We start from the raw sequence: 20,201 nt of genomic DNA on the forward strand, positions 1-20,201 counted from the left end.
TTGAGCCCAGGAGTTGGAGGTTGCTGTGAGCTGTGATGCCACAGCACTCTACCCAGGGGGACAGCTTGAGGCTCTGTCTCAAAAAATAAATAAATAAATAAATAAATAAAAAATCCTTTCTTTTCCTTGTTCTCTTGCTTTTATCTATTTGTAAAATAAAATATCCACAATTAAAAAAAAATAAAAATAACATCTAAGAGCCTGAACTGATAATATACACCATGAGAAGGCATTGATGAGCATTAAGGTTCTAAGTTCTATGTACTGCTCAGGAGGAGACATGAGAACATCAATGAACTTTAGATTCTATTTAGTAACCACTAAGATTACTTCACATATACAAATGTAAACTTCCCGATCAGCAGAGGGAAAATACAGACACAAGAAAAATCCACAAAGGTCTAAAATACAAAGAAGGTGGAAAAGGAACAGTAGAGAAAAAGACAGCAGGAAGGAAAAGAGGGAAGAAAACTAGGACAAATAAGACCCAAATACATCAGTAATTATATCATTGTACATTTAATAAACTACCTAATTAAGAGAAAAGGATTGTCTCATTGGGTAAGAAAATCAAAAATCTGCTGGTGCGGATGTGGAAAGAAGGGAACAGTTTTACACTGCTGGTGAGACTGCAAACTAATACAACTTCTTTGGAAAGACGTATGGAGAATCCTCAAAGAACTCATATTAGACCTCCCATTATATCCTGCATTCCCATTACTAAGCATCTACCCAGAAAAAAAAAAAATCCATTCATCATAAGGACATTTGTACTAGCTTGTTTGTTGCAGCTCAATTTACAATTGCGAATATATGGATATAACCTAAACACCCACCAATCCAGGAACGGATTAATAAGCTGTGGTATATGTATACCATGGCTATTCAGTCACTAAAAAAGATGGAGACTTTACATCTTTCATTTTAACCTGGATGGAGGTGGAAAACACATTCTTCTTAGTAAACCATCACAAGGATGGAGAAGCAAGAATCTAATGTATTAAATACTTATATAAAACCAGTAGACAATCTAAAATACATGCCCCATAAGAGAAAAACTCAAATCAATTCAAGGTAAGGGGTGGGAGAATGGGGGAGGGTGTGCTCCCACTTACTGGGGACAATGTTAGGGTGTATGGCCATCTCTTGAGGCGGGGACACAATTATAAGAGGAACTCTCCCTAATAGATGTAAACATTGTAAGAGAGAGAGAGAGAGAAAGAAAGAAAGAAAACAAAAATCAAAGGAATGAAAAGGAAGAAAGGCACTAAGAGGCTGGGCAACTCACTAGCGGGGACTGGATCAGGCCATCTGTCTCCAGCCTTACTTCTCACACTACATACTGCCTTTAAAAATGGCACAGTGGGAAACAAACTTGGAAATTTACTTTCAAAACCCTAACTATGAGCGTGGCACCTATGGAGTAGGGCACTGGCCCCATATGCTGAGGATGGCGGGTTCAAACCCAGTCCCAGCTAAGAAACTGCAAAAAAATAAAAATAAAAAACCCTAACTATGAAATCTTGATAACATAATTTTTCTTTAAAGAGAGATAAATATTAGGGCTTCTTAATTTTTTTAATTATAAAGAACATTTATATATTACATTTTAAAATCCAATCAAAGCTTGGATTTGCTTTTGTTTTCCTTCAAAATTGCACAGTAGAGATGTATAAACTTAATTTTTCACAGAAAACAACTACAAAAACACTGTCTTTTAATCATCTCTAGGACATTTTTAGGAAAGTTATAAAATAATGTACATATCTAATCACAATTGTATCTAAACTGAATTACATTTTACACCTTACAAATGCAAATAATGTAACCTAATCATCCATACTCTCTTATGAATCCAAAATAAAAACCAAAATAAAAATGTTCTTATTCTTAAAATTATAAAAACAAGGTATGTGTCTTAAGGTAAATGTTCACTGAACAACTCAAATTTTCATTTTTAACAAACCCCAGAACCAAGGCCATACAGAAATAGATACGCTTTTTCTAAAGTCTCAGGTTAACATCTTCAAGACTCAAGATGACAGGTGTGGGGGGAGTTACCTCATGAAATGAATCGGGATTCCCGGGGTTAAAAAGAGAGGGTAACTTTTCTTCTAATCCTTGTACTATTGCTGGCCAGACAGAATTCACCAAAAAGTCATATCCAGGAACAGTATTGACTTTTTCACTGTAAGATAAGAGCAAAATTTCAATAAAATAGACCATAATCTTCTTTTTACAAAGAGCAAATGTCCATCATTTTGCTCCTACTCATAGGTCTTCAGCCTAAAACTTCTTTTGATATTTTTTTAAAGTCATATTTGTCAGGAGGCACCCATAGCTCAGTGAGTAGGGCGCCAGCCACATACACGAGACTGGTGGGTTCAACCCCATCCTGGGCCTGCTGAACAACAATGACGACTGCAACCAAAAAATAACTGAGGGTTGTGGCAGGTACCTGTAGTCCCAGCTACTTGGGAGGCTGAGGCAAGAGAATCACTTAAGCCCAAGTGTTGGAGGTTTCTGTGAGCTGCGATGCCACAGCACTCTACCAAGGGCGACATAGTGAAACTCTGCCTCAAAACAAACAAACAAAAAAGGTCATATTTGTCAGTTGGCTTCTAGATTCAAATTTCTACTTTAGTCCTTGAATCTTAGAAATATCCTAAGTCCTGACTCCTATATCTGTGGTGAGGATAAGGCAAAACCCCCACATAAAATTGCCTGGGTACCATTTCTCCCTCTAAAATAGGCTATCACATTCTGTACTCTTATCTTAAAAAAAAAAGTACAATAGTCTAATACAGTAGGAAAAGTAAATTCACATTCAACCTGAATACCATGAAACCACACAACACTTGAAATTATGCTAATGTATCAATTACAGACAGCTTTGCATTTAAGTTATTTCTAAGATCAGTTCTAAAATTCTATAACTATTTCATATAAAATCTTGATTACAGATTTTGATACAAAAAATTAATGTGTTTTGTGTTTGCCTGCCTACTTTTTTCAGCATTGGACTTTGGATTCCTAATTCACAAACTTCAATGAAAAGTAGCACTGAAATTAAAGCAGGCACTCTGGATCCAGAGTACCTGGGTTCAAATCTTAGAGAATCATTCAACATCTCTGTGCTTTGGTTTCTTCATCTTTCAAACAGAGATCACCATAGTATCAACTTCACATAGTCATTATAAGGATTAATATTATAATGCCAGGAGGGGAGAGGCAAGATGGCCAACTGGAGCCAGCTTTCCACAGAGGCTCCCATCCAGAAGAGTTAATGGACAGAAGTTTATCAAGTGAGTTAATGGTCTGGAGTTGAGCCAAGAGATTAGATTGAAGAGTACACATCACCCCTGCTGAGGTGAGCTGCGACCTCAAGGAAACAAACAATAGGTACAAATACTGGTACTTGGGACTCCAGTGCCAAGAGGACAGGAGTCCCCTCCCCCATGAGAACAGCTCCCAGTGTACTTTCTACAAACAAACGAGCAGCGTTCAGATCTCCTCCTATTTTATCCCACAGGAGAAACCTGCTCAAAACTGGATTTCCTTCCCCAGAGAGGGCCCACTAGTGTGTCATGGCACTCTCCCGCTAGGCATAAAACTTAACATATACTCTACCTGCAATTCTGAACTCCCAGCACTCCCCTCCACTCCCACCCTGAGATCTGGAAGCCAGTCCCCTGCAGAGTCCAGACTCTTGGGTAATTTCCCAAGAGGTACGGACAAGGTATGGGCTGCTACAAGTCTGTGCTAAATCAGCGGCATGGGTGTAAAGTGGGACTGTGGCATGAGGAAGTCAAGTGGGAGAGGGAGAAACAGTGCCCTACAGCAGAGTGCAGCAGTGGTGCTGCACCAGTAGGAACAATAGGGCTCACACTCCTGGTGGTATTTTAGAAAAACACTTCCCATCTCTCTTAGCAACCAGAGGGAGCCAGGCCTCTACTCTGGGGACAGCCACAGTAGAGCATATCTGGGACTGAAATGTACGCCCCCTGAGCAAAGGGTATGCCTGAGGCGATTCCTGCCCTGAGTGGGGCTCAGAGGGGACTGAGACTAGAATACATGTGCACAGAGCCAGCATACTCCCAGGGCAGAGCTCAGTCAGAATTGCTGCTTTTGTGAGCCCAAGATGCACCCAGTCCCCAGTGAAGGATAGCTGGGACAAGATGGCATGTAGCAGTGGCATCAGCCCAGGGTAGGGTAGGAACTGAGAGTCCTCTGTGAGCGCTAATCACACCTGCCCAACAAAGAGTGCAGTGGTAAAAGAGATGCCAGCTCCACAAGAATTTGAGAGGTGGCACAGGGTAGGGCTGAGTTGTAGCTTCTGAGAACTCAAAATGAGCCTGGCCAATAGTGAACACAGCCAGATAGAAATGCAAATTCCACAAGAATATAATTGCCAGTAGTATCAGCCCAGGGTGGGGCTAGAACCAAGTGACATTCCCCAGCTTCCATTAAGCACCTGAAGTAGTCAGGTTTCAGCTCCCCCTGCTGGATGGTGGCAGAGTGTGACAGCCTAGCTGAGGAGACAATCTCCCTGTGACTCTGGCAGGCACAAACCCCTGGCACACTTGCTCATTGGAGGGACTGGGTCACAGCCTCGCAGGGTTACCAGTGACTAGGTGTGACAGAGGTGCAAGGTGGGGAAGGAGGCATTAACCTCCCTGCAACTAACTCATTGTTGGGCGGGCCTTTCTGACTCCATGGAGCACTAGAGTGAGCCACATCTGAGCTGCCAATAGACCCTTGCCATCTAGTTGCTGGAGACCTATTGAACTCTCACACTTGAGAGTTGGTGCTGACTGGGACAACTGCTTTGGAACTCTTGACCTGGGCCAATCACCCGAGGACCCTCCAAGGTGGTATCCTGGTTGTGTGGTAGGGGGAAGGTTTGATTTTCCTCTTCCAGTTGTTGCCTATGGGGGCAGGCTTCTTAGTTGCTTGTATTTCTCCACAGCTGAGACTTCAACCCAGAGTCATTGATTCATTAGGATTGGACAGAGACCAACTGAATACAAGACAGAGCCACCTAGCCCCACCATACCAAGCAGGTCCCCAGAGTCACAGGCTATAGTACTGTATGGGTTCTTTGCAAAGTTGTAGGAGAAAAGCTGCAGTCACCAGTCCCAGCTCGCTGACAAAGGGCTGGTTAATCATTACTCCAGGAGCCCCCAATCAAATTTCAACTTACCTGCTCATCTAGCCAAATGGTGAAAAATAATCATGGGGCAGAATCAGTGAAAAAACTCTGTCAACATGAAGAATCAAAGTAGATCAACTCCCCCAAGGAACGACAAGGTGGATACATCAGAAAGTCCCATGCATAAACAAATGGGTAAGATGTCAGAAATCAAGTTTAGAATTTGGATGGCAAATAATGCTAACAGAATGGAAGTAAAGTTGGAACTAGAAATTCTAGGAATAATTCAAAAGTTGTCTAAAGAATTGAAAGGCAAAATCACCAAAGATTTTGACACATTGAGAAAAGTATTTGCAGCCCTCCAAGATATGAGAAATACAGTAGAATCCCTCAGTAACACAATGGAGCAGGCAGAAGAAAGGATTTCTGACATTGAAGACAGCTTCTGAATGATCCCAAATGCTCAAAGAGGAAGAGAAGTGGAGAGCAAAAACAGATCATTCTCTCAGAGAACTGTGGGACAATTCCAAGAAGACAAACATTCACTTTATAGGAATTCCTGAAGGCAACAAGGTTGTTTCAAAAGGTCCAGATGCTCTACTCCAAGAGATAATCGAGGAGAACTTCCCAAACATGGCAAGAGATTCTGAATTCAAATAGCAGACAGTTTCAGAACCCCAGTACGACTCAACCCAACCCAACCCAGATGGACTCAACCCCATCTCCCACACACATTGTAATTAACTTCACCAAAGTTAATATAAGGAGAAAATTCTGCAAGCAGCCAGATTTAAGAAAACCATAACCTATAAGGAGAAGAATATTAGAATGACTGCAGATCTCTCTGTAGAGACTTTTCAAGCCAGAAGAGGATGGTCATTGACCTTTAACCTTCTAAAACAAAACAATTTTCAACCCAGGATCTTGTATCCAGCTAAAGTGATTTTCATTTATGATGGAGAAATTAAATACTTTAATGACATCCACATGTAGAAGAAATTTGCCATAACTAAGCCAGCTCTCCAGGATATTCTCAGACTCCACAATGACCAGCACAATGCTATACCACCAAAGTAAACTCACTCAGAAACTTTTGATCAAATTCCAACTTCCACAGTGATGAAAGGATTAAAAAGGTTCACTAGACTTTCAAAAAAAACTCGACACCCAAAACATTACCAGGCTTATCAATACTCTCAATTAAAGTGTATGGCTAAAATTGTCCTGTAAAGAAGCACAGGTTAGCTGACTAGATACAAAAACTCAGTCTAGACATCTGCTGCTTATAAGAATCTCATCTAATCTTCAAGGATAAATATAGCCTCAGGGTGAAGGGATGGTTGTCTATAATTCAGGCAGATGGAAATCAGAAAAAAGCAGGTGTTGCAATTTTAGTCACAGATACAATTGGCTTTAAACCAACAAAGATAAAGAAAGATAAGGAAGGTCACTACATATGTGTTAAGGGCAACACTCAACATGATGAGATTTCAATTAACCTTTATGCACCCAACCAGAATGCTCCTCAATTTATAAACGAGACCCTAACAGGCATGAGCAACTTGATTTCCTCCAGCACCATAATAGTCAGAGATTTTAATACCCCTTTGGCCATGTTGGATAGATCCTCCAGTAAGAAACTAAACAAAGAAGTTTTAGACTTAAAATTGACCATTCCACAATTGTATTTAACAAACATCTACAGAACATTTCATCCTAACAAAACTGAATACACATTTTTTCTCATCAGCCCATGGAACATCCTCCAAAATTGATCACATCTTAGGTCACAAGTCTAACCTCAGCAAATTTAAAAGAACAGAAATTGGCTCGGCACCCATGGCTCAAGCGGCTAAGGCGCCAGCCACATACATCTACGGTGGCGGGTTCGAATCCCCAGCCCGGACCCACCAAACAACAATGATGGCTGCAACCAAAAAATGGCCAGGCGTTGTGGCGGGCGCCTGTAGTCCCAGCTACTTGGGAGGCTGAGGCAGGAGACTCGCTTGAGCCCAGGAGTTGGAGGTTGCTGTGAGCGTGATGCCATGGCACTCTACTCAGGGGGATAGCTTGAGGCTCCGTCTCAAAAACAAACAAACAAACAAAAAAAAGAACAGAAATTATTCCTTGTATCTTCTCAGACCATTACAACATAAAAGCTGAACTCAGTAACAAGAATCTGCACACTCACACAAAGACATGGAAACTAAATGACCTTATGGTGAATGATAGCTGGGTCACAGACAAGAGTAAGAAGGAAATTATCAAATTTTTGGAACAAAACAATAATGGAGACATGAATTATCAGAACCTCTGAGATATCACAAAGGCAGTCCTAAGAGGGAAATTTATAGCGTTGCAAGCCTTCCTCAAGAAAATGGAAAGAGAGGAAGGCAACAATTTAATGGGACATCTCAAGCAACCAGAAAAAAAAAGAACATCCCAACCCCAAACCCAGCAGAAGAAAAAAAATAACCAAAATTAGAGCAGAATTAAATGAAATTGAAAACAAAAGAATTATACAACACATCAAACAATCAAAAAGTGTTTTTCTGAAAAGGTCAATAAAGGGCGGCGCCTGTGGCACAGTGGGTAGGGCGCCAGCCCCATATACCAAGGGTGGCAGGTTCAAAACTGGCCCTGGCAAAACTGCAACAACAAAATAAAAATAGCCAGGCATTGTGGTGAGCACCTGTAGACCTAGCTACTCAGGAGGCTGAGGCAAGAGAATCGCCTAAGCCCAAGAACTGGAGGTTGCTGTGAGCTGTGATGCCACGGCAATCTACTGAGGGTGACAAAGTGAGACTCTGTCTCTAAAAAAAAAAAAAAAGAAAGAAAGAAAAAGAAAAGGTCAATAAATAGATAAACCTTCGGCTAACCTAACTAGGAATAAAAGAGTAAAATCCCTAATTTCATCAATCAGAAATGACAAACACAAAATAACAACGGACTCCTCAGAAATTCAAAAAATCCTTACAAAAAATTCTGTTCTCAGAAACATGAAAATCTGAAGGAAATAGACCAATACTTGGAAGCACAACACCTTCCTAGACTTAGCGAGAAAGAAGTAGAAATGTTGAACAGGCCTATATCAAGTTCTGAAATAGTATCAACTATATAAAATCTTCCTAAAAAGAAAAGTCCAGGACCAGATGGCTTCACATCGGAATTCCACCAAACCTTCAAAAAGGAACTAGTACCTTCATTACTTAACCTTCTTCAAAAACACAGAAAAAGAGGGAATACTTCCCAACACATTCTATGAAGCAAATATCACCCTGACCCGCAAACCAGGAAAAGACCCAACAAGAAAATTATAGACCAATATCTCTAATTAATATTGATGTAAAAATATTCAATAAGATACTAGCAAACAGAATCCAGCAATAAATCAAACAAATTATACCCCATGACCAAACTGGTTTCATCCCAGGGTCTCAAGGCTGGTTCAATATATGTAAATCTATAGATATCATACATTGTATTAACAAAATAAAAAACAAAGACCATATGATTTTCTCAATTGATACAGAAAAAGCTTTTGATAATATACAGCATCCTTTCATGATCAGAACACTTAAGAAAATAGGTATAGACAGGACAATTCTTAAACTGGGGATAGAGGCCATCTATAACAAACCCATAGCCAATATTATACTGAATGGAGTAAAACGGACAGCATTTCCATTCAGATCAGGAACCAGGCAAGGTTGCCCATTGTCTCCACTGCTTTTTAACGTTGTAATGGAAGTCTTAGCCATTGTGATCAGGCAAGAGAAGACAAACAAAGATATCCATATAGAGTCAGAGATCAAATTTTTACTCTTTACAGATGATATGATTGTATACCTGGAAAACCCCTGGGATTCAACTTCAAAACTCTTAGAAGTGATCAAGGATACAGCAGCATCTCAGGTTACAAAATCAATACTCACAAATCAGTAGCATTTATATATACCAACAATAGTCAAGCTGAAAAAACAGTCAAGGACTCTATTCCTTTTACACTAGTGCCAAAGAAGATGAAATATCTGGGAGTTTACCTAACAAAGGACGTAAAAGATCTCTATAAAGAGAACTATGAAACTATAAGAAAAGAAATAGCTGAAAATGTTAACAAATGGAAAAACATACCATGCTCATGGCTGGGAAGAATCAACATTGTTAAAATGTCCATACTACCCAAAGCACTCTACAGATTTAATGCAATCCCCATTAAAGCACCTCAATCATACTTTAAAGATCTGGAAAAACTAGTACTTCATCTTATACAGAAACAGAAAAAACCTCAAATACCCAAGACATTACTCAGAAATAAAAACAAATCAGGAAGAATCACGCTACCAGACTTCAGACTATACTATAAATCTATAGTGATCAAAACAGCATGGTACTGGCACAAAAAGAGAGGCAGATGTATGGAACAGAATTGAAAATCAAGAGATGAAGCCAGACACTTATTGTCATATGATCTTTGATAAGCCTATCAAAAATATAAATTGGAGGAAAGATTCCCTATTTAACAAATGGTGCTTGTTGAATTGGCTGGTGACTTGTAGAAGACTGAAATTGAACCCACACCTTACACCTCTAACAAAAATTGACTCTCACTGAATAATAAAAGACTTAAATTTAAGACATGAAACTATAAAGATTCTTGGAGAGAGAGCAGGGGAAACACTTGAAGAAACTGGCCTGGGAGAACACTTTATGGGAAGGGCGCCACCACTCCCAGGGCAATTGAAGCTATACCAAAAATACATTACTGGGATCTGATCAAACTAAAAAGTTTCTGCACTGCCAAGAACACAGTAAGTAAAGCAAGTAGACAGCTCTCAGAATGGGACAGGATATTTGTAGGTTATGTTTCTGTCAAAGGTCTGATAACCAGAACCCATAGAGAACTCAAACTTATTAATAAGGAAAGAAAAAGTGATCCCATTTCATTGTGGGCAAGATATTTGAACAGAAGCTTCTCTGAAGAAGACAGGTGCACAGTCTACAGACAGAAAAATGAAAATGAAAAAATGCTCATTATCTTTAATCATCAGAGAAAGGCAAATCAAAACCAGTTTGAGAGATCATCTAACTCCAGTAAGAGTAGCCCACATAACAAAATCCCAAACCTACAGAAGTTGGCATGGATGTCGAGAAAAGGGAACACTTCTGCACTGCTACTGGGAATGCAAGCTAATACATTCCTTTTGGGAAGAAGTTTGGAGAACACTCAGGGATCTAAAAGACTTGCCATTTGATCCTGCAATTCCTCTACTAGGTATATCCAAGTTTAACAGCTGACCCAGATGATGATCATGTGAACAATCACAAATGCTGTTGCTGTTGCCAGTTATAAAGCTCGTGATGGGCAGAAGCTGGTGAGGATGACCTCGCAAGGTTCGATTTAGATCACTCAAATTTCTGAGGCTTCTACAACAATTCTGCCACACCAAAAACTGTGGAGAACTTTAAAGCTTTGAAATGACATTTCAGGTCCAAGACCAGCCTTGTCAAATTTAATGACTGGCTTCTTTAATTTATCCCATGACTTCTACTAAATTCTTATCCCCAAATCTGACCAAATCCTCATGATCACTAAACAAAAGTGGCAAAACTAGGCTCCACCTGACACACACAGTACAGTGGAAGAAAAGTGGGCACTTCCAAGGGCAAACAGCAGCATGACTACACGTTTTCTCAAAGAGCAAAGGGGCAACACGAAATACAATGCTCACGCCATGCAGATAGGGCACTGCCTTTCTACCGTTAAGAACAGCTTCAAGGAGGTGCCTATGGCTCAAAGGAGTAGGGCGCCAGGCCCACATACCAAAGGTGGCAGGTTTAAACCCAGCCCCGGCCAAAAAGTGCAAAAAAAAAAAAAAAAAGAACAGCTTCACTTCTGCATTTTGCAAACAATGGTAAGCAACTGGTCTCTTCAAGACATTGTGTCAAGAGAAGGGGAAGGGGAGGTTGGTGCAGCAGGGGACCACAGTGAGAGATGGATACCAGCCCTCAACAGAGGCAGGAGCAACATGTCCTGGAATCTGGAAGATATGATGAATGCAGAATGTCAGGATAATATAGGATAAAGGGTGGTCTCTGGAAGGAAGTGGTATCGAGCTGGCGCTCCATGAGCAAGAACAACAGCTCCCCAGGAAGACAATGGGGCAACAAGAGACAAGACAGAGACGCACATGAGTTCAAGGCTGCTCGGGAGAGGTGATGGGCACTGTGTTCGGAGCAACTGGGGCCACAGAGAAAAGTCCATGGTACAGCTCCCCTGAAGAGCTACCGGGGGCAGACTGCAGAGGGCCTTATACCCTGTGCCAAGAACCCTGGATCCTTCCCTATAAGCACTGAGAAGCTTCTTTTCTTTCTTTTTTTTTCTTTGGAAGAAAGGATTTATTTCTGAGGATACATCATCGACTGGGAGGGGGGAGGCACAGGCTACCTCAAAGCCACCTCTCAGATTAGCAGGGTTAAGGGGGTTTTATGGAGGTCAAAATGAATAATGCATAGAGGGAGTGTACTCCTTGTATATTTGGGGTGGAGTGGAAGGCACACAAGTGCAGTGGGGAATCTTGCTAGTTCATACATCCCATGAACAGAAAATGGTGGGTGAATACCTCCCCAGGGTGGGACTTTCAGTATTATAATGAGCTGGGGTTAACACTGCTCATTCTTTCACCCTTGTGTACTGGCTCAGTGGCTCTTGTTCACAATCTGCGTTGCCATATCGCTTATCTTGACTTTCTCTGTATATTCTGGTAGAGTAAGGTGCTGTAGTTATCTCAGGGCTGCAAAGAGGTTCTGTTGTTTCCATCAAGCCCCCAGGCCTGTCTGCCAACCATCTATAAACATGAGAGCCACACTCAACACTTTCATGACAGCTACTTTTACAAAGCTGATGATGGTCATGATGTAGTTATGTAAGCTGTTTACAAAATCTTCACTCATAAGAGGAACATCTGATCAATCTGCTCTCGTACCAGTTCTGTGCTCCAAACTGAGTAACTCGTTCATGTAGAAGGCCTTCTTTAAGTTGTGGCTTTTCAGCAGTATTAACCAGCTCATCAAAGAGTAAAACATCTAGACTGTATTTTACCCACTTTATTTGCAATAAGAGAAGGAATACATCATTATAAATTTTTTGACATTCCAAACTTATAACAATGTCCACAGGCCATGAGACCTTGTAGCTCAGGGTCAGACCATCTAAGATATGAACAGGTAGTTTCTTCCTAGCTGTGTCCACATTTTCAAAACATACAGATAGACATGAACTATCTTCAGGATAACCTTGTCCTACTGCTTCTTGGAGTTGGACATTAAGAAACGACACATTCTGCCAGGTTTCCTTTTCCCTTATTTAATCAAAAATTGATGTGTAGAAGTCATACATGGTATCTCCACCTTCCATCAAGAAAAATTCCTCATGGCCTGCAAGTACTCTACCAATGTATAATCTTTTTTAAGAGTCTGTATGAGATTTCCACATCAATTCAGTTACTGCTGATCAATATGAGGACAGAGGCAAGATCTCATTGTTAACTCAAAGGTGTGGCCTATCACAGATTCCGATGATCTGTCCACACAAACGTCTCCACCAGCAAACTTCTCATGCAAGTCACTCTGCTCCAAATACAACTTCATGAAGTTAATGGTGAGCAGGGGATAGTGGACACCATCCAGTTCCAGATGTCTTTTGGCAATGGACTGCCTGTTGACTAGGTTCTCTTTGGTTGGTTCTTGCTCAGTAAGAACCTGTGGAGTGGAATCTTCTCCAGATTCCAGAAGGAGCATGTACAAACTTTCCTTTCTGCATCTCTGGCAGCTGCCTGACATGTGGTGCTCTCTGCACACTGCAGGCTCTTCAAGAGCTGCATCAACTTGCCAGCCACTATGATCTGCTTCAGTGCAAGTTTCAGGAAGGACCTATGGAGCGCTGCCTCCCAAAGGTGCCCTGGTCACTGCCAGAACTCGCACTGGCATTATCACTTATTTTGTCTTCATCTTCTGTCTCTTCTGATACATTGTATGATGTGTAAGTGGCACACCAGAAGTCTCTGAGATTTACTGGAACATCTTTGTTTCTGTGGATGATGAACTCCCTGGTGCCATCCCACAGTGCCTGTGCACAATCCCCCATCTGCAGGTAGGGCCATACTGTCTCCACCCAGAGAGAAAACAGGTGGGAGATGGTTTGCTCAGACGCTTCTCCAAAATTGTCATATTCAAGAATGGCCTTGTACAAGCTGTTGAACAGGTGAGATGCCCAGATGACATTTCAAGTGTCAGCACCACACTTTGTATAGAACCTTGAGCTGAGTCAATCGAGGCAACCACTTATCCACCACTATTGCGGAGTTATCCCACTGTCACCATTGATGATACACTTTTCAAATTCCTAAATTCTTCTTTGAAATTAATGAAATATTTGCACAGGGTCTACATGAAATCTTGGTAGCTTCTAAAGGGAGCTTCAGGGGACTTCTTAGAAACAGAACCGTTTCCAAGTGGCATGCTTTCAGAACAGTGTCCCATGACTTCACTGATGTACTGTTGGGAGTCAAAACTCCACCTGGGCCATATGCTGCTATTTGTTCCAGCACAGACCGTAAACAGTTATGTGTCAAATGAGTTACCATAATATTGTTCCTCACTGTTATCTAACCACTGTTATCTATATCAACTGAAAAATAAAGAGTTTTTTTCACCACTGAAAGTAACCATAGGGTTTCCTGAATAACTTGTGTCTCAGTAACAAAGACCCTGTCATCCAGAATATAGAATGGATCATTCCTATATAAGTGTTAGTCCCAGACAGCAGCTAAATTAGAGTGCGAATGTAAACTATATGAGAAAGAGTGAGGACCTAGCTGTCCAGTACTGATAAACTACATGCTATTCTAGCCAGCTTCGGACATCTGGTTCATCTGCTTTCCAGCTGCCACGAGGAGCCAGTTTTCTGTTTTGATCTTGTTCTTCAAATGGTGTCCTGTCTCCATGAATTCCAGAGTCCTCTCTGCTTAAGGGCTATTGATCATCTTTGTCTTCACTTTCTTCAGACTAGACTGATGTGTTCATATTTGGACCAAGGTCAATTTCTTCACCTTCCATCAAGTATTTCCCCCAGTCAAAATCATCTTTCTTTTCCACTTCTTTATCTCCCGGTATTTCCACATATTCCTGTTTGAAGGAGAATCAGACAGACACAGAAGTAACAGTATAGAATAATGTGCATCTGTCTTTATTTCCTATATGGTAGGAAGTGATGTATTTAGAAATTCTTCAGCTAATCTCTTCCAATTAGCAGCTTTGCTAAGATCAGAATGAATGATGAATTTTTCACATATCATTTCTATTGTCTTTTCTCTTTTGTGGCTGTTGACATCCAAGAAACAATGAAATCTGAAGTTGAACCAGGTGAAGTTTAGGGCCAGCTGGAAGTTGAGGCCCCCTCTTCCTGGATCCAGTGACATGCCAGATAAGCACAAGTCGCACTCCTGCTCTCAATCCAGCTGGCTGCAGGATGGCCTGGGCCATGCCATGCCTCCATGAGCTGGCAGCTGTTATACACTCAGAAGCTTCTAAAGCAGCGGTTCTCAACCTGTGGATCATGACCCATAGCAACTTGTATTAAAGGGTTGCAGCATTAGAAAGGTTGAGAATCACTGCTCTAAAGGTTTATGAATCTCAGATGTGGGGTAAATGTCCCAGAGGGAGAGAGTGGAAGAAGGGAGACCCAATGGGGAGGTGCTATCATTCTAAAGAGCAGATGGCAAAGCCTGCACCAGGAAATGGCTATGGTGAAAAGCAATGAGATATTTTGGAAAGTCATGGAAACTGAACACAAGGGAAAACTGAAAATGATTCACAATCAGCATAAAACTTACTGAGTTGACATTTACAGACAGATTATAATATTACAATCACATAAGAAAGGTAATTTTGATTTCAAACTAATTTAGGAAAAAGACAATGCAAAGGAGAAATAAGGATGAGCTTTGGATTCAGAGATGAAGACTTTGGTCTTAGCTTTGTATCCATTTCCTCATCTGTGAAATGAGGCTAATGGAACCTGCCTGGCAGCACTGGATGGGAACAATGAAGTATCAAGTTTTGTGGCTCGGCACCTGTGGCTCAAGTGGCTAGCATGCCAGCCACATACACCTAAGGTAGCGAGTTCAAATCCAGCCCAGGCCAGCCAACAACAATGACAGCTGCAACCAAAAAATAGCCGGGTGTTGTGGCGGGCGCCTGTGGTCCCAGCTACTTGGGAGGTAGAGGCAGGAGACTCGCTTGAGCCCAGAAGTTGGAGGTTGCTGTGAGCTGTGATGCCACAGCACTCTACCCAGGGGGATAGCCTGAGGCTCTGTCTCAAAAAAAAAATTAAAAAAAAAAAGTATCAAGTTTTATGATGGGTTGGTTCCTATGAGCAGTCAAGCAGTACACTAGCAGTGAACAGGTGCAATCTCTACAATGAAGCAGGGTTTAGGTTACCTAGAAACCGCTCCTCCTGTAACTTCCCGAAGAAGGCGGCAATGATGAGGAACGAACTCCAAGAGTTTATTGTACGTGATCTGAAGGCCAGTGGGATGAGACCCGGCAGAGTGCTCTGCAATCACCTAGTAAAAAGAGTATCATTTTAAAAAAACATTTTAAAAGAGAAGTATAAACTATACACTTCAGAGGAAAAAGAAAACTAATAATATGCTTCCTCACACTGTCTCCCCCCCAGTTGACATGTTTTCTAAACAGTGAGGTAAATAACAAGTCCCACTGAAAACTAGCTCCTAGAATTAGGCTGACACGGGCAATTGAACGATCCTCCTTTCTTCCTGGCCAACAAACTTCTCCATATTTTTTCAAAACGGGGACCCAATGTCATCTCTTCCCTGAGGACTTGTGGGTCTACAACTGTCCTCTCCCACTCATACACACACGCTTTCCATATTCACAGTGCTCTCTGTGTGTTCTTTGTACACTACAGTGTTGTCACTGCATAATCATCTTGTTCCATTGACAAGACCAGGGATCTGAACACTTTAACAACTTTATTGAGGTATAATCTACATGCCATGAAATTGACCTAAGAAGCATTCTGATGCACACCTTTTTCCTAGGTGATACTCTTACTTCCACTAAGTTAAGATATACCGAGCCACAGCATCACTAGGACATACCAAAGCTGACCCAATTCCTGCCACACCTATTATAACCAACAAGGAGCAGCCCTTTCTTACAGGTGATACTGGAGTAGCTATGAGAATCTTCCCAGAAAGATCTCTCTTGTATTTTCTGATATCCCTCACACCCAGTAAGAAGCTGAAGACCAAGCAGATATTCTGAGTGTCTGTTAAATAAGGTACACAGACCTCCTCTATGTATGGCTTCACTAGTACTTGACCAACTAAGGCCTCCGCGTCCCGTGTCTTATCAATTGTGGCGTATGTCCACAGGCAGTGTCGTATGATGTCCACGTTGGAAGTCTGAAAGCCTTCCAGCAGGAGACTTTCCAAGGACTGCTGCAACATGGCTGTGATGCCAGCTATGCGCTGCAAGAAGAGAGGAATAAGAGAGCTCCAGCTGGAACCACTTTGAAAAATTTTAATATACACAGAACAAGTCTCTTATACCAACAGAAGATGATATATGTAAAATTAAAGTATTACTATTTCCTGAAGAGTAACAATGACTCCCTCCTTCTCTCCACAATCCCTCAAAAGTAAATCTCTACTGCATCAAAGTAGTTAGACAAAATTACAGAATGATAAAAAAGGCATTTTGGGGCGGCACTATGGCTCAAAGGAGTAGGGCGCCAGCCCCATATACTGGAGGTGGTAAGTTCAAACCCGGCCCGGGGCCAAAAACAGCAAAAAAAAAAAAAAAAAAAGATATTTTCCTCTTCAGCTACAGAATCTTATGATCATAATCTTATGATACACAACATGGATTTAAAGCCCAGTTACTCAGCCTTTAGATAAATTAAATATGTCTACACATGTAATGTGTTAAATTACATAAAAATCAGAATTAATTTTACTCTTATAATTTAGGGAATGTGATTAGGTCTTTACACAAAACCTATAACGTATGACACATAAGACACAGGAGCCCAAAAACTGAAAAAAATTCAAGACCAGCTTCAGAATCCTATACATCAACAATTAATATCAGGGCCATTACTATGTTAAATCAAAATTATTTAGCATATAATAAGCATAAAATTGTGAAAATCCAACACTTACTGGTCTTACTTTGTCCATAAGAGGCATGCCTTTGCTCTGAACAGCATGAAACTGCAACTGATTAAATTCTGTGGCAATTCTCTCCAAAATTTGTCCAGTTGAAAGTAGGCTAATAGAAAAAGCAATATAGAAATTTAATTCCTAAGGTTTCTATTTCCATGAGAATACATCAACATTAGCAATGTAATGCTTTAACACTGACTATGTTTTAACTTTTACCAAGTGATTTTCCGTGGCCTTCTTGTTACAGCTAAAGCGCCTTTCGCCAATTCTCCCTATGAGCTACATACACAGCCCAGTCTAGGTGCAATGGGGAATAAGGTTAAATACAAGCTATTGGTGCTTCCTGGCCTGGCCATAAGGTGGGTGCAACCACATGTTTCTAACACATTCTTCACACTCTGCCACTTCCGACCACCTTCTTCATTTCTAATCCCCCTTCTCCTCTCTCTCTCCCCCTGTCATCCTATCCTATTGTTTATACCTGGCTCCTTACTCTTCTATTTCTCTACCTGTCTCATACTCCCTTGCAAAATATAATATCTCTACTATTTTTAGAACACCAGATATTTTTGTCTCCTCAGTAAAAAAAAAACTGGCCCTTCAGCAGCAATAAAATACCTCAAACGGGCTTACCAGACAGCTTAAAGTAGTCAATAGATATCCTCTGGGCCCTGGTGAGAGGGCATTCTTTGTGTCTCTGCCGCAAAGTATAATAAATATACTCCCTCCCCAAACACATTATAAAGTGTTAATACCATTCCAAAGGAAGTAAAACAGCAAAGAAGTATAAAGGCCTCAAAGCACCTGCTGGGCTTTGCTGAGGCCTCCTACATCTCCTAATGAAAACTCCTTAGTGAGGAAAAAGACCCACGTTATAAGGACATGCAAAATGCCATGCTGAGGCCATAGGGGGTCTTCCTAGCCCTGTACTCATAGCATCCAGGCCAAGTCAGAAGGAGAGGTGTGGCCAACAGAAAAAGTCAACTCTGCCTTGAATTTCCCTGCTCCCAGGTTACTCTCTGAATAACTTCATGTGAACTAGTTATTTATATCTAACTGAAATGGTTATATTGCCCTCCTTTTACCTTCTCCAAAGCTCAAGATTGCTGATATGGATTAAGAAAAGCCCTTGTGGCTCAGCGTCTGTGGCTCAAGTGGCTAAGGTGCCAGCCACATACACCTAAGGTAGCGGGTTCGAATCCAGCCCAGGCCCGCCAAACAACAGTGACGGCTGCAACCAAAAAATAGCCGGGTGTTGTGGCGGGCGCCTGTGGTCCCAGCTACTTGGGAGGCTGAGGCAAGAGAATTGCTTGAGCCCAGGAGTTGGAGGTTGCTGTGAGCTGTGATGCCACAGCACTCTACCCAGGGGGATAGCTTGAGGCTCTGTCTCAAAAAAGCCCTTGAAAGGTGGTGATTCAGGGTGAGGAAGACTACAATGCCTCTCATGCTAAAGATGAGACTTTCCCAAGAAAGAGCAGGGACAGAAGTAGACATACTGTATCAGAAGCTATCCCTTCATGAGGGATGTTTGGTACCTCTTCTTAGGACACTGTGGGTATAACAAGAAAGACCTAGCCCCTGATGTCAGGGATTGTATAAACCAATAGGGAAAAAGTCAGAAAACAGGTGACTACATGAAAGTTCTCAGGTTGGTGGCCTAGAGGCCGAAATGAGAACACAGATATGGGGCATCTAAATCAGAGAGGTCAGGGAAGACTTCCTAGAGGAGGTGGTCCTGTAACTGAGTGTGATAAAAGGTAACTTCTGCAGTGCCTTGTTTGTATAGTCTGTTACAAAACTGAATGGGATACCATTTAAAGAAAGAAGGGATCAACAGTATCCAACACTAGAATAAATTTTACAAAAACACATCCACGTTATTTTATAACCTGCATTTTTTTCATTTAGCACAGTACCTTGAACAACCACCTTTCTATACTTTAAGCATGTTTTGAGCTGAAAGAACAAAAAGGAATTAGGAAAGAACAAAAAGGAATTAGGCTGATGAAGGGAAGGTGGGAGAGAAGGAAAGTACAGATGGATGGGCACACATGAAATTACAAAAGCTTAAATTAGCAATGTCTGTGGGAGTCAGGGAACCACATGCAGTTCTCAATAACTTTAGTGAAAAATATAGGAGAGTGGCAAAGGGTGGTTAGGAATTTAATATTTATCCGAAAAACATCTGGAAACCTTTGGAGGACACACCACACACTGAGACATTATGACATATTTGAAAGCATCGAGTTAGTGTCCTAGAGAAGATAAGGGGTCAGTGAGGAGGCCGTTGCCTGAGATACGGAAGTGGAAGAGCTAGACCAGAGGAGACTGACATCTCACCAGGTCAGAGACGACAAAGGGGCAGACTCTAGAGGACTTGCCCAGGGAACAGAAGGAGGAGATGAACAGGAAAAAAAGAGAAAGACTCCCCTAAATTTTGGGCCTGGTTATTGAAGGAAATCGAGGTACCATTTCCTAAGATGAGGAATGAAAGAGAAGAGTGGCATTTTCTTTTTTTTTTTTTTTTCTTTTTGCCCCTAGAGGCAGGGAAACATGAGTTCAGCTTTCAATAACATCAGTGTGAGATGCCTACAGAATATGCAATAGACTCCTAGTAGCCAGATGGACGTGGACCTGAAGACTACAGAATACCATCTGGGGAGCACCACTCAAGGGGTAGTGAAAACCAAGAGGCTGCAGGAGGCCACCCAGAGTGCTTACTAAGGTGGGGCTGAGAACAGTGTCCTGGGGAAGCTGGCATCAAGGGGGGAGTGGAGTCCACTGGAGAAAGAGAGTGG

The 20,201-nt window shown here is 41.5% G+C and overlaps 1 protein-coding gene and 1 pseudogene across 3 annotated transcripts in view; both read right to left on the bottom strand.

Moving 5' to 3' along the window:
- The window catches only part of COG2 (component of oligomeric golgi complex 2), a 60,069-nt gene that overhangs the window by 20,623 nt on the left and 19,245 nt on the right, over positions 1-20,201 (bottom strand). For 2 of the 3 annotated variants that reach the window (XM_023513902.1, XM_023513903.1), the window contains exons 6-9: positions 17,401-17,509; positions 16,522-16,707; positions 15,653-15,777; positions 2,062-2,188 (exon numbers count right to left, since the gene is read on the bottom strand). In XM_023513902.1, coding sequence (XP_023369670.1) covers positions 2,062-2,188; positions 15,653-15,777; positions 16,522-16,707; positions 17,401-17,509 — 547 coding nt within the window. The remainder of the gene's footprint in view (positions 1-2,061; positions 2,189-15,652; positions 15,778-16,521; positions 16,708-17,400; positions 17,510-20,201) is intronic. The other variant, XM_003790982.3, reaches the window with a different exon arrangement.
- On the bottom strand, positions 11,655-14,700 carry LOC105887078 (annotated as a pseudogene).

Source organism: Otolemur garnettii, unplaced genomic scaffold (genome assembly GCF_000181295.1).
Source record: "Otolemur garnettii isolate 467f Iridium unplaced genomic scaffold, OtoGar3 scaffold00045, whole genome shotgun sequence".
In the NCBI taxonomy this organism is placed as follows: domain Eukaryota; kingdom Metazoa; phylum Chordata; class Mammalia; order Primates; family Galagidae; genus Otolemur; species Otolemur garnettii.